The sequence below is a fragment of the Amblyomma mixtum genome, unplaced genomic scaffold, assembly GCF_055824585.1.
Source record: "Amblyomma mixtum isolate Tamu unplaced genomic scaffold, ASM5582458v1 scaffold_37, whole genome shotgun sequence".
NCBI lineage: Eukaryota > Metazoa > Arthropoda > Arachnida > Ixodida > Ixodidae > Amblyomma > Amblyomma mixtum.
The window spans coordinates 190,001-205,249 of record NW_028317734.1 but is presented as its reverse complement, the minus strand read 5'-3'; the positions used below and the strand labels follow the sequence as shown (position 1 = coordinate 205,249).

General features: G+C 48.3%; 1 protein-coding gene across 1 annotated transcript in view; it reads left to right on the top strand.

Moving 5' to 3' along the window:
• Positions 1-7,876: 7,876 nt before the first annotated feature.
• LOC149324409 (uncharacterized) overlaps positions 7,877-15,249 on the top strand; it is a 132,537-nt gene continuing 125,164 nt past the window's right edge. Inside the window, exons 1-2 of the mRNA XM_089565549.1 lie at positions 7,877-7,975; positions 11,505-11,627. Coding sequence (XP_089421675.1) covers positions 7,877-7,975; positions 11,505-11,627 — 222 coding nt within the window. The remainder of the gene's footprint in view (positions 7,976-11,504; positions 11,628-15,249) is intronic.

Below are 15,249 nucleotides of genomic sequence, written 5' to 3'. Positions count from 1 at the left end.
TGATTGTTTTGACTAAAAAAGGTTTTTACAACCATAAGGAAACAGTGGGCAGTGTTTTATCTGCTTTTAGAGAGCATGGAGAAGGTCTGGAGTTCACACACGAACTACCTGATCATGATTCACTACAGTTTTTAGACTTGAATATTGAGTTCTGTGGTGGTCGGGTTTGTTGGTCATATTGACGCCAGCGCTCGTGCAGACGAAAGCGCCTCTCAAGAAGGAGAGGAATTGTGTGTGAAAAAGTGAAAGTGACCTGGAAGTGCACGTCTGTTGACCCGCTGTGGACCCTCAGCCGCTGATTACCAACGTGACATCTGGTGGAGGTGCTGGGTACGTCGTCAATGCACCGTACGCCCCCTTCAAGCCGCAATTAGAGCCCCGTACAAATACCGAAGCTAGACACGCCAGTACACCAGGGCAGTCGCCGATTACAGGGCCTACCTCCCGAATTTGGACTGCTCCCTGTTTCCCATTGTTCACGGAGGGCACTTCCTACAACGATGAATCCTCCAGCTACAGTGTCGCCGGTCCTGCTCCACCACCAGCGAGAGCCACCCCATTTTCGCGGTCAACCACACGAGGACGCCGAAGACTGGCTGGACCAGTATGACCGGGTGCCATCTACAATGGTTGGGGCGCTGACTGCAAGATGCGGCATGTTTATTTCGCCCTTGAAGACTACGCGAGGACCTGGTTTCTGAACAATGAATCTAATCTTGGAACGTGGGATACGTTCAAGACAGAGTTCCTCCAAACCTTCAAGGACAGCACGTCGCGCAGGGAGAAGGCCGACCTGCTTTTAAAAGCCAGACATCAACTCCCCAGCGAGAGTGTGACGGTGTATGCTGAGGAAATGAAGAGGCTGTTCCGGCGTGCCGACCCAAACATGTCGGAGGAGAGGAAGGTGAGCTTCCTTACGAAAGGTGTTAAGGAGCAGCTGTTCGCCGGCCTGGTTCGAAGTCCTCCAGTCACGGTAGCTGACTTCGTAAAGGAGGCGAGCACCATCGAAAAGTCTTTGGACATGAGGGCCCGGCAGTACGATCGTACAACAGCGTCGATGCTCACGGCCACTGTGGAGGACGCCACGGTGAAGTCGGCAGACTCCTTACGTGAGATGATACGATGTATTGTGAGGGAGAAACTGGCAAAGCTCTTTCAGGACAAGGAAAAACCTCCGCCTAGCACTCTTGCTGACGTTGCCCGTGAGGAGGTGCAGCAAGCTCTAGGCACTTGTACAACACTACCTGTTGCCGGCCCTGTGCAGCCTCAGCCCCCGAATCTCAGCTACGCCGCCGTCACACGCCGTTTTATTCCATCGCAGATGAACCGACGTTACGACACACCTGCCTCCGCCGCTGCACGAACTCCACCTCCCCAGCCGAATTCTCCACAGCGGCTAGGACGCCGCAGAACGGATGTTTGGAGAGCGCCAGACAATCAGCCGCTGTGCTACCACTGCAGTGAGGCTGGACATGTTTATCGTCGCTGCCCATACAGGGAGACGGGCCTTCGAGGATTCCCCGTCGGTTGTCATCATCCGATGTATGGAGAACGACCGCAGGAGATCGCGGACTACATCTCGCAAGCGGACTCCGTACAGCGCCGTTTCTCTCGACCTCCATCTCCGCGTCGCTACAGTTCCCCAGGGCGAGGCCAGTCTCAGAGTCCACGCAGGGGAAACTAGATGCAGCAGCCTCTGGAGGTGCGGCTGCTCAACGACAAAGTATACAAGATCCTCCATCGCCAAAAGACAGTTCTCAATCAACGCCGAATTCCGTAGCCGTACCGACGATTCTTGAGCCCACGTACCTCAAAACTAGGCGATGTCCTGACGCAGCCCTCCATGGCCACGACGCCTTTCCTCGATGCCGAATTCCTTCGACGCACCGCAGCCGAGACCGAACGCCTCGACATCCCCAAAGGAAGACACCACCAACTGCCGACTTGGAGATTTTGGTTGACGGCGCCGATGTAACCGCGCTGGTGGATACTGGAGCCGATTATTCAGTACTTAGTGGACAATTCGCCGCGGCACTAAAAAAGGTCACAACCGCTTGGTATGGCCCACAGATGCGTACTGCAGGAGGACATTTAATTACACCTACGGGAACGTGCACGTCGAGGGTAACCGTGCAAGGCCAAGCATTCTTGGCGACGTTCGTAGTATTAGCCGAGTGCTCCCGAGACGTCATACTCGGTATGGACTTTCTGACCGAAAACGGTGCAGTTATTGATCTGCAATCGCAGTCCGTCAAGTTTTCGACCGAGAAGGCCATATCCGTGGATTGTGTTCTCCCAGCGGCGCTGCACATTATGGACGAACACGTGACCGTGCCTCCACGTTCCAGTGTGATTGTAACCGTCGGCTCAAAGCACATACGGGAACTTGAGGGTGTCGTCGAAAGCAAGCAGCTGTTGCTACTGGACAGAGGAATTTCCGTCGCCAGGGCGGTTGTCTTCCTTGAAGATAGCAAGGTCAACGTTATTCTCACCAACTTCAGGAACGAACACCAACACCTTAACAAGGGAACGACTGTGGCGTATATTGTCACGTTGTAGTGACGGCAGTCCAGCGGTCAGGAAGACACCAACCAGTCTTGGAAACGAAGCTCTTTATTTGGGCTGACTTGCGCCCACAAAAGAACTGAATCACTCGGCGGCGGCGTAAGCAACAAACGTGCTCGTCGGTCGTCGAACTACGAATGTCCGCCGCTCGCGGCATCGCTCAATTTAAAGCCGGCAAGGAACTTTCCAGATAACAGGTCAAGATCATCTACGGTAATCTGGAAAAACCTAGATGCAGCCTTTCATGGCTGCGAACAATCGAGATTAGTCTGGTCGCTTCTCGCGCCACGAACAAAAGTGATAACGACCCTTTCCTGCTGCCTTGAGTGTGAACGAACAAACACTGCAATGATACGTGGCATTACCCCCCTTCCAAAGAAGCATCGTCTCGATGCTTTAAAATGAAAATAAACACGGACAATGAAAACTTCCAGTCCTTTAGCGTTCATCGCTGCAATATGACTTCAGTCGTACATGTACGACTTCCGGGCGTGTGCGGCGTCGCTGAGATGCTGTCGTGCCGTCGGGGATGACTTCGTAGTCGAGGTCACCGATGCGACGGAGAACCTTGTACGGGCCAAAGCAGCGTCGCAACAACTTTTCACTCAATCCACGGCGGCGAACTGGCGTCCATATCCAAACACGATCACCTGGCTTGTAATGCGTGTCTCGTCGGCGCAGATTGTAGCGTCGGGCGTCGGTGTGCTGCTGGTCTTGAATGCGAAGCCGCGCAAGTCTTCGGGCTTCCTCGGCGCGATGAAGGTAGGCGGCGACGTCGAGGTTGTCTTCGTCAGAAACGTGCGGGAGCATTGCGTCGAGTGTTGTCGTGGGCTTCCTGCCGTATACCAGCTGGAATGGGGTAAACCTGGTTGTCTCCTGGACGGCAGTATTATAAGCGAAGATCACGTAGGGCAGAATGGAGTCCCACGTCTTGTGTTCGGCGTCGATGTACATGGAGAGGATGTCTGCGTTGGTCTTGTTCAGACGCTCTGTGAGTCCGTTGGTTTGTGGATGATAGGCAGTTGTCCTTCGATGGCTTGTCTGGCTGTAGTTTAAAATGGCTTGCGTCAGCTCCGCTGTACATGCCGTTCCTCTGTCCGTGATGAGCACTTCGGGGGCGCCGTGTCGCAGGAGAATTTGTTCTACAAAAAATTGCGGGACAGTTTTTATCACCAATTCGCTAGGCTTTTTGCAGCCGGGTTCCCCTGTTCGCTCGTGACTGCGGGGGTTGAATGTCTCCTAAACAAGACAAAGAATGGTAATGGTAGAGCTAGGCCGGAGGTCCCTCGAGAAGAGGTAAGACCAGTGGTGGTGCCATACGTGCATCGTGTGGCCCATAATTTGAAAAAAAGTTGCCAGCCGCCATGCTGTACGGCTCACCTTTTCGGCACCGAGAAAGCTAGGTGGCCTTTGCTCCCGTACTGATAAAGAGAACACCAAGGAACGAGGCTGCGGAACAAAGCACAGGAGACCGTTCGTGAAATGTGCTGAAGGGGTTGTCTGCGAAATCCCCCTGTGTTGCGGGCACTCCTACATAGAGAGAGGCAGGTGCCTGAATGAGCGAACGAGGCAACATAGAGAAACGTAGAGGAGAAAAAGGAAGGCACACACCTAACTAAGCACATTAGTAAGCGCCCGTCCCGTATTTGTGAGCCATGCTTCGCTGATGTGCGCATTCTGGGCAAAAGCAATGATAAGAATGCTAGGGAGTTGATGGAAGCGTTTTTTTATCAAAAAGAAAGGCGACTTGTGTGTAAGCGACACATCAGTTGTATCGTATAACTGTGAAAAGAGATACCTGGAGCGCGCCTCATCATGTCGTTCCTGAGCTTTAAGGTGACCCTCCTGCGCATGTGACGACAAGCTATATAAGTACGTTTCATGCATGCAATAAAATCACTTCGAAGTTGGCGCTTCGTTCTGTCACCTACCTATGTGTCTTGTCTGAGTTTTGCGCCTAAAAACTATTTAATTAGGAACCAAAACCAACTAGCCCAGCAGCAAGTGCTCTTAGACTATGTAGTGCTTCTCGTCATGCTGCCATTTCCCTTTGATACGAGGCCTGGACGGACACACTGGCACTCCAATGAGCGCAGCCACACACTCGCGTGCTCAGACAGTGGTAGAATTTGAGTGGAGCCCAAGATGTATCTCTACTCCACCTTATCGCATGAAGGACACCTTGTAGGCTGGGCACGGAACGTGTCGCCACATTCGTGCACTGAGTGCCTCACATCGTCCTTCCGCCGCTAGTTTACAGTGCATTGAATTGTCCACGCTGTACACGTCCTCAACAGAGTGCTTGTCTCTAAGCACACAGTCACTATGGGCTTCTTCACAGCTGGTTTCACCGATTACGCCGTCTTTTCAATGAAAAGAACAGGCGACCATTGCAACGAACTTAATCATTTTGATCTCAACTTTAAAAACCAAAGCAAAAGATATCGTTTTTTCTGAGTAAAAGGAGTATCGTTTGCACTCTTGCATAAAGTAGGTGAAGGGGGTTCCACTGGAAACTTATTTTTCTGCTCGAACCCGTAAACGCGATATTCTATTACTTCCAATTGTTATTGAGCGCTCTGTGCGGCAGGATGCTATGTGGAGTTATTTAAAATAATGGCACTGCATGGTTCAGTAAAATTGGTGACAGTTTTTTTTATGACGAAATCTTTACCTCTTCCGCACTATTTGATATTTCGTAATCTTGGTGGTTAGAGCGCGCTCAGTGTAGCTGCGAAGGGGCGGTTTTAGTAACTTTGTCATGAAAGTTTTTCTATATGTATTAAGAAGAGTATCATAGATATCAATTAAGAATCATGTCATTCGTTCACCTCAGTATATTCGTGGGAGGCTGTCTGAAGCATATGTCTTTTTAACCTTCACTGAAGTGCTATCCAACGAGGAAAGCACTGCGTACACAAAGAAATACCTTTGTATTGGCTGAAAAGTAGCTGAGCAATTAAGTGATGTTTTCGTTGTTATATTGACAACGCTTCGTACTGGCAATTTAGATGTCCTTGCAAAAATGTTTGTGATATGATGGTGATTATGCTTTCTTTGTTTTGAAGCTCATGACTTGGCCAGCCCCGTAGAAGCCATCTTAATGATTTTTCCGACAGTGGAAAGTGCCTCGTCTCCAAATAGAAATTCTTTCTGAAAACAAGCTACAACCTTTCGGTCGAAAATTTGCGACGAGACTGAAGCCATTGCTGTTGCCCCTACCTACCGAAGTCTGAAAAGTCCCTGCTCAAATTTTACTCAGGGAATTTGGAGATTTTCAAACATCGCTTCGCAGTGTCTTCTTTTGATTCCGCCATTTTTAAGTTGTGCAGACGCACAATCAAAGTTTTAATTAACAGGTTATTTAGGAGATGATAACTGTGTTTTCTAGCTTACTTGCGGAAAAGCTCAGAAAAAAGCCTTCTAGCAGGCTCGAGAACCCTCAGAGCGCCACTGAAGGAGACAGAAAAATAACAGCATTGCAGTACCGTGACCGATTTTAGAAAGGTTTGAATCATAAAAGAAGCAGATGTGGCGTTGAAGTTTGCGCTATGATGGATAGTTTAGGTAAAGAACGCGTACATAAAATTCAAAGAAAAAAAATTGGAGGCGGCACTTAAGCTCCGCATATAAGGGTATGACACGATAGCATAATCAGTTTTTTCCCATATATGTAGAAAGTCGTACACTACTTTGCATTCATAGGTAACGCTACCGCGATAAAAAAAAGAACGTCGACGGCGAATCAAGCTTCAGTTGGCGTCCCTTGCGCTGGAGGGGGGGGGGGGGGGGGGGGAGAGTACACTGCGTTCAACGCAAGCGCGGAAATAGTATAGTAATGTTTTGCAAACTCAAAGTTGCGTCAATACTCGCTTGCGTCAGTACGGCACTTGCTGAAGCGGTGCTGCGTTCACAAGTCTAGCGTCACACCACAGAGAACACATTTGTAATTGTCCTCGCACTGCTTGTTTCCACAAAGAAAACGTTCCGTACAGACGCCATGGACAAGTGACGTGAGAAATTATTGTCGTCTTCGAATTCCACATGTACATAGGCACGTGCACGAGCGCACCTTTTGTTATCATGTGTCAGTGTGAACGGATGTGCCTTGATGCTCATAACTAAAGTAATTGGTTTTTGTTTCAACCACCGCCGCGGTGGCTCGGTGGTTATGTTGCTCGGCTGGTGACCCAAAAGACGCGCCTTCGTTCCCGGCGTCTGTGCGATGTACTGTGTAATGCCCGCGTACTGTGCGATGTCAGTGCCCGTCAATGAACCCCAGGCGGTCGGAATTTTCGGAGCCCTTCTCTACGGCCCCCATCATAGCCTCAGTCGCTTTGGGACGTCACACTCCATAAAGCAAGCCACACCGTGCACGTTAAAGAACCACAGGTGGTCGAAATTTCCGGAGCCCTTCACTGCGGCGTCCCTCAAATCCTGAGTCGCTTTCGGACGGTAAACCCCAATAAACCAAACCAAGCCAACTCAATTTTTCTTTCGTTTTTCGGCTCATGCTTCATCTTTTTGCGGATGTGTAGATATTTCGTGTTTTTGAAATTTTTTGTTGCTGGTACCCGCTTGTTTTGAGTTTTCTTCGTCATTTGTCGCTGAGCTGTTTTCGGTAGAAAATTAGCACCGCCATTTAGTTATACTTGTGTACTCCTAAGCTCTGCTTCCTACGTCGAAAATACGGTAGGTCGCGAACTTTTTGGTGTATGCAGGCAAACAACTGGCGTTCGCCGCTTCCCTGGTTCATTTTGACCGTCGGAATTAAGGCCTCATGGCACGGAGTCGGAGCCTTGGCGAGCTCCTCAGGCTTGCTTCGATTCTGGTATCAGAAGCGTATCTCCTTCGTTTATGTGCCTTCGCGCCTTTATTCTAGAAAACGTAGTTCAAGGTTGTCGCACAAATTTTTGTTAAAAATGCGATCCTTCCGGTGAGTTTATTGACGCCATGATCCAAGGCTGCGCCTTCCACAGATAACGCATGCGCTGGATAGAGGTTAACGTTAAACCGGATGCAGGTGCGGACTAAAAAACGCCAGTGAAACAACGAGAGCAGAGTCGAGAACCGCAGTTTCAATGCACGCTGCAGTTTCTGTAAAACTTTGTAGATATAGCCCAACTAACTACTTGTGCTGGCGCTCCTTTTTAGTGGTCGCTGTGGCTCGCCACTCACGACTGGTTTGCAAGGCAAGGGCGAAACTGTAGTTCAATAGTTTTGGGTTTAACTTGAGGGATTTGGGTGTAATCATTTTAACGACTAAACGAGTGCACTCCGTTTGCTGTCACTTTTCTGCAGATCAGCCAACATGAGTGAGCAAGTGTCTGTGAAAACGAACGGGAAGAAGAAGTGCGTCAGCGAATATCTGCGTGGCGACGAAGACAGCTTTACCGTTAAGAAGACAGTGGTATGTGTGACCATCATTTTCGTAATTATCCTGAGACGAACCACTGCCGGACAAAGGCCTCTCCCATATCTATGCAACTAACCACCTTGTCCTCGCAAACTTTTTAATCTCATCCGACCGCCTAACTTCCTGCCACATCTGCTACACTTTCCTTGCCCTTAAATCCAGTCCGTTGCCCAAAGCGGCCACCGATTATCATGTTTTTGCATTTATATAACCTGCACAAGCCCACTTATTCCTCTTGATTTCTACTAGCATGTCATTAACCCACGCTTTTTCCTGTCTGCTAACGCTGCAGCTCTCGTTTTCCTTTCCATGTCTCGCTGTGTTGTCCTGCGTTCCATTTGTCTTGCTAGACTTTCTATGGCATTAGCATCCGGAAAAGACATAACCTATTCTTCTCAAGGTAGCTATCTACCTTCTGTCGGGTTAGACCTGTAGCACTAAGGAAGCACATCTGTTGCCACCACACCGGCCGATCCAGGTTTTCTTTTTCATCAACGGCAGAGATAGCTGGACAAACGATGCCAAAGCGCAGATATGGTCTGAAAACGGCAGTAAAAGTGCTAGTCCCGTCAACATACCTTCCAATATAGGTTTTGTCGTAATTTTTGTCGGTGAAGTATGTGTGACCTTTAAGTACATTATTTTTAGCTTTAATTTTTTTCTTCACGCAGCAACACGCTTGCTCGTACCACTCTAGGAGATTGAAATTTGGGCATATACCTATATGCCGGACCAACTACGGTCCAGAAATGTCAAAAAGTAAACTGCCAAGATTGCTTAACATCCTCCACAATGACGATATTGGCACACTAAATCTCAAGCCACCCCAGTTAAGATCTGTCTCCCCAATACCGTGCCTCACTACTAAGTAATAAAATATGTGCTGCAAAATTTTGTATACAATCTTCTGTGCAAATTTGATTAAATGCTATATGTGAACTTTTCAGCGCATTTAACATTGCATATATTTCGAATTTTCATGTAATGGCTGTGTCGTGTTTACGTAGCATGGTTCGAGACATATATTATTTGTGTTGTGATTCAATTTTGCGTATATACTTGTAATCGCATCTGTGTGCTGCTCGCCTAAGCTGTTTATAAGTCCGGGGGTGGGGGGTGGGGGGGGGGGGTTGAGGGCTGACAAGCCGCTTGTTTACGGCTTTTATCTGAGCCTCCTCATATCTTAAATATGAAAGGAAAAAAAAATCAAGACAAAAAATCTGCAGCAGCATTAAGCCGTCGGAGCAGCAATAGCGCAACCAGTTCATTTCAAATCCAATCCATGATCCCTCTTTTCCTCTTTTTAAGAAGGGCTCCGTAGTCGGCACGCCCAGCTTTCTCCCTGTCTTCTTGGTTCAAGCCCAGCGGTGGTGGAGGTACAGCGTTCCGTGAGGTAATCCCATAAAGAAAAAGAAAAAAGGAACCTATTTGAAAATAAATGCTCCCATTATAACGGCCTTTTTCAAAGGGTTGAATCGAATGCTGAAGTTGGTGGTGCGCCGTGGTGGCGGCGGGAATAACGGATGCGTGAATACTTTGATAATGTTTGGGAAATTCCGGCTACTTTTCCATTGCAATGCACTTCCGTGGTCATATTTTAATTTGTTTTTATAACCTTCTTATCCTCGATTAGTTCCGTAGATTTCTCGTATACAAGGTTATAGATCTACTGATTAACACACAAAACAAATTAGCGCAAAGCTGTCCTTATGGCAGCGTTTGCAACTTTGAGAGCACGCTGGTTGTCCGCGAAAACTTGTTTAACAGGAGGCGGCTCCATGGAGTCTGGACACAGCCAAGGGGGCAGCTAGGCCGGATGCTTCCTTCTGTACACCTGGCGGCTATGTTCGGCTCGAACCTAAGGCCTAGCGGTGTGCGTTCCGCTACACATAGAGGTAGCGATAATATAAAGGAGAATACGAGGGAGCATGTGGCCTCCACGCTTTGCGCAGTGCTGCTGTCGAGACCCGGCGAGAATTCTCCAGCAAAGGCGCATGCGCTGCAAGCACGGGCGGCTGCTCTTTCCGCGCATGCGTCTGGTGCCCTTCATATTCTCCAGCTCTAAGCGGCAGCGCCTCACGACGCTAGGAGGCCGCGCGCTCTCGTGGTGCCGTTGACATTGCCACTACCTGCACGGCTTATTTGCTCGCGCTCTCGAGCGCGTCGAATCTCGACTGCTGGCTGCGGCTGGCCGCGTAATTCCGTTTCGGATATGGCGAAGGACCCGTACACCTCTCCAGGTCCGACTTCTGAGCCGCGAAAAATAAGCGGCAAAGGGCGCATGACCTATTCACGTGACCTTGCTGCACCGAGCAGCCAGCACCGAAGCTGAACCTAGATATGAGTCATTAATAAACTAACCCTCCGTCACCCCTGTCTAGGCAGCAAAGAAGACGAAGCGGTAGTGAGCACGTTTTACAGTGAAATGCTCTGCTCCTTCCATGCTGAGCCTGAAGGTCATCTGTCTCTTAGATTTGACCTCTAACGGGAGGGGCGCGGCATGTGTAACATCGCGCGTGCCAGGTGCCTAGATCGTCTTCATCGACGCTATAGCTGCGCGCTTGGCAGTCACGTCCGCCGCTGCGTTGGCTCCACCTCGGCCGACCCTCCTCGCCAGTTGTGGCATGTGATGTGTCACATGATTATCTCTCGCGCTTGGCAGTCGCGTCCAATGCTGTGCCGACCGCCCCTCTAGACGCTCGCTCTTGCGCTTGTGGCACGCGCAGTATCATGTGATTTGCTCTCGGTGAAGTCATGAAAAAATAAGCATGAAGCAACGTTAAAGCGTTTCAAACCATGCTTTACAGAGCTTTCACTCTGTACATCCTCGCTCAGCGGGGATGTGCCAAAGATACCTTTTTAAGGCGTAAGTCTTGCTTGCCCCATTGAACGAGAACCCGTCTACTTGTGTGTTAATGGTTGATGGTAATTCTAACAGATGGCGCAATGATGCAACCTGACAGGTTCCGGTTAAATTAATAATTGGTCGAGCGAAGTTGCTAGCGAAAACCAAGATAGTACAAATTTCAAAGATGGCAGCTGCTGCCATCCCCTCGCAGGGCAGTGACGTTCTGGTTAACCACTGTACCATTGCGCCAGGAGTGATATGAGGATTCCCAGGGATCCGTGAATGTTAAATAGAGACAGGCATTAACTGCATGTATCGGCATAGCCTATTATATATCGCGGCATGGTCTTAAGGCGCGTCGCGATGCGGTGGCAGCTACGTAGAGGCCCATGCACAGGTGGAATTTCCAGCTGCGTGGAATCCGGCTACATCACGCCGCTGAGCGCGGCGAGTGCGTTCACGAAGTCAGCACCTGGGCTAACGCCCTCCCACAAGCAAGCAGTCTTAACTGTCTCTGCCGAACTTTTTGTTTTTGCGCCTTTTTTGTAAAAGGCGATACAAACAGCTCATGTGCATTAGGTGAAACATGGATCATTCAAATAAAGTCTGAACGGACCTGACCTCCCCTTGTGTCATTCTAGGGTGTTCCTCACCCTCTTGTCTCCCCCGTTACAGATGAAGGCTAGGATTGAAGATGGGGTCATCCACTCACCCTATCCCGACTGCCACGTGCCGCCTGTCTCACTCTACGAGCTCCTCGCCGGACGAATGCAGGGAAACGCCGATAAGACGGCCATAGTGAGTCCGCCAGATTCGCTCCCAATCGTGTCATGCTCATTAACTGGTTTAGTGCGAGATTACTTCTCCACACGTACCAACCCCGACCAATAATCTTGTCATCTTGTCTTGTCTTGTGCTGACATCTAACCCGAGTTTACCGGAGTTACTTGCATAAGCTCAGGTAAGTTTGGAGGAGCGTCGCGCCACCTGTATCCACTACGGCGTGCCTCATAGCCTGAGTTGCTTGGGGATGTTAAACCCCATAGACCGATCGGAACCACTGGGAGAGAAGAGTCGCGCCGCCTTGACCACGTAAGCTTGTGGCATCATCGCAACCTCTTCTGGCAGGTGGCAGTTAAATCATGATCTGTCGTGAGAAGTTACTCTGGGCAGCATTAGTCATTACCACATGGGTAGCATTACCGCATGGGTAGCAACATGGGTAGCATTAGTCATTACCGGTGGCTTTGATACGAACAGCCTCCTGCAAGTGCAGTGGCGCATCGCTTAACCGTAGCGTGACTGCGGTGAGTGGCATTAGGACTTGCCGCGATCTATGAATGTTAAGAAGAGAATGAGAAATTCTGCATATAAGGGAAATAACCGACTAAAACTATCGCGTCATATTGTTAAGAGAGACCTAAATGTCCGCCTGAATGGAAAAATGAAGAAGTGTTTTCGCACGTCTGCTGGGTTCAATTACATTAAACCCTTACCACTTTTTATTTCTGAAGTTGCTGAGTTTATTCGCTTATCCTTAGCCCTGAAATCATTTGCCATGCTTAAGTTATTTATTTTCTCATGTGTCTCTGATGCATTTCTCCTGATCGTTTTCGTCATGTAGTACATTTGCTCAGTAAATTCAAATCATGGCGACCCAGCAAAGGAGGTGCTGAATTCACCCGATAAAGTTTGGTACTTTTGCATGCGAAAGTTACGCCCATACAAGCAGTTGAGCCTAGAGTCAAGTGTGGTCGGTACATCGGGAACCTATAAAAGGCCACCAGGAAGAATGAGTATTATTTTGAGGATCGCACATTCGCTTGCGCAATCGCGCAATACAGCACACAGCTTGGTTACACGCCATGCGGTGCTAATCTTAAGAACAGGGGCTTAGTAGAGGTACACTGAACCTCAAAGCTGAATGGCCTGCTCGAATGAGCCCTAGTGGGCCGCAAATTTATTTTTTGATTTATTAAATACCGACTGAGGCATTACATGAGTGGCGGGGAGGGGGGGGAGAGTGGACACAATAGTGATAAAATAAAGACAAGCAGCAAGCAATCATGTTCATCTCACTGCACTGTTTCAACAAAAAATACAAAGATATAACGGTCAAACCTGCAACTCGAAGAAACTTTTCAGACAGTTTTCAAACATATCTTTATCATTGGCAGGTGAAATTGTGCCCGGAAGCTAAATCTATTGGCGGATCGCGAGGAGGAGAGACGATTACAAAAAGAGATTATTTCGAGGAAAGGTAGTTTCGACTTTCAGTTTGTGTTCAATACGTGAAAAAAAGGGACGGGCAGGCGTTATTTCGAAAATAACAAGCGAAGAATGATTATGATGGATTTCTTCAAAAGCGGCAGTTAGAAAACATTCACTGTCTTTCGATCAAAGGTAAGTTGTGATTTTTTTTTATTTCTGTTACACTAGATGCTCGTGAGTGATTGCTAGGTATAAACAAAGTGGCTTTATTTTGCAAAGCCTCCACTTTTGTAACTAATTATGTTTGATATGGGTTACGAATCGAACAGGTGAATTCCATTTTTGAGCGCACTAATTAATTGTATGCTGAAAGCTTTGTGTCTGCAATTTATACACGAAGGTTGCGTTCAAGGAATTTCAGTGTTTTCGAAGCATTGTTAATAATCGCATCAATGTGAGTGTTTCAAGAAAGGCCGCATTTCAAGTGAGCCCCTAACACTTGACGGTACATACGGATTCTATGGGTGCATTGTTCAGAATCTAATGGCATAGTAAGAGGCTAGCAGTTTCAATAAAATGATTACTGTTATTTTTGATATGCTAATTTCCATTTTCCAGTGTGGGCAAATGCGACTCTCAGATTGTGGAGATCTCGCTAAAAATGATTTCTGTCGGAAGTGTCACCCTTTGTCTGTATATCGCGCAGTCGCCTCAAAATAAGCTGACTGTAAAATCTAAGTTATTATTTACATCATAATAATATCAACTAATTATATAGTACTTCCAATTACAGACCGTAGCGGTAGTCAGGATTTAACGTAAGAGAGGGATAATGAAGGACTTCTTACAAAGAGCACAAGATGTCCGTCGAATTTATTTTAACACATTAAATTTTAAGCATGAAATGCTTTTAGTTCCCGTTGTCGGCAGTGTGGTGACGTCACGCCGAGACCGAGAGCCAACAATTCCACTCATCCGGGCACTGAAACGAGAGCATCCGGGCACCGTACGAGATTTAACGAGACTGTCTAAGAGAGAGGGCCGCGCTTCGGTGCCGTTCCCAAGGAAGGCGCTGCGGTCCCACAGTCACGCATCTAAAAGACCGGCCGCTGGGCCTTCAGCTCGTGAAGTTTCCCCCTTTGGCAGGCAGATGTATACACGCTCGCGGAGTATTCGAACGCGCTGCATATACATTCTTGTCAGGCCTGTGTCTCGTCGTGTCCGCGTAAGCTTCTGCATCGTCCGGCATTTAAATGCCGCCACCGCTTCTTAAGGCGAGCAATGGAGCCTGATGAAAGGAGAGGTAGGAAGCGTCTTGCGGAGAGCGATTACTTTGAGAGCGATGCGCCACAGCAGGAGACTGCTCGCCCCTGCCGACAACGCCATGATTATGCGGCCGCTCTCGATAGCTAGAAGGCCGCCATGGTTCGCGGCTGCCTAGCTAAGCCCGCACTATTGCAGGCGATCGCTTCGATGGAACAAGAAGAGTGGCGTGGTGTGTTGAACACTAGACCCACTCAAGATTTTGACTAGTACCATCTACAACCACTGTGTTATGCCCGTAAACATTTCATGCTTACTCTACTCTCGGTTACGGGAGAGGCAGATATTTTTTTTGATGAAATGTAAGTGACAGACTTTTTTAGCTGCTTTCGTAATATCTATGAATACACATCCATTTTAGCACGAGCATGAACTGCTTAATGAAGATCACTAACTAAATCGAACAGTTGAGTGTCGCAAGAGCGACCGTTAAGAAAAGTATGCTGATTGACTTGATTGAAAACTGATTGCAAACTGTTCCTGATTGCAGATTGACGAAAGAAAACGTCTTGTTTAACAAGATAGTCCATGACTGCAGATGAAATTATATATTCTTGTAATTTGCAGGTGCCGTTGGTTGGCGAGATGGATGTGTATTTTGATAGATTGCAAGCTTGGGAAGATTTAAAAAGGGATATGACACGAGCAATTTCCAGTCGTTTGGGGAGCACACCATATCAATGTACTGCGAAAAATAGCGGCCAAGATGAGGCATACTACAGGCGTTGTTATTTTCCGCAGTCTGTTGAGTATTATAGCGAGGCCGTGTGCCGAGTTAGCAGCGAGATGGTCGATGGCGGAGGATGCGCCTTATGAGGTGACAGTTATGTCAGGCATTGTTGTAGGCACCTTTGAGAATGGCAGGTCAAATGGTAAAGCGCTCTCA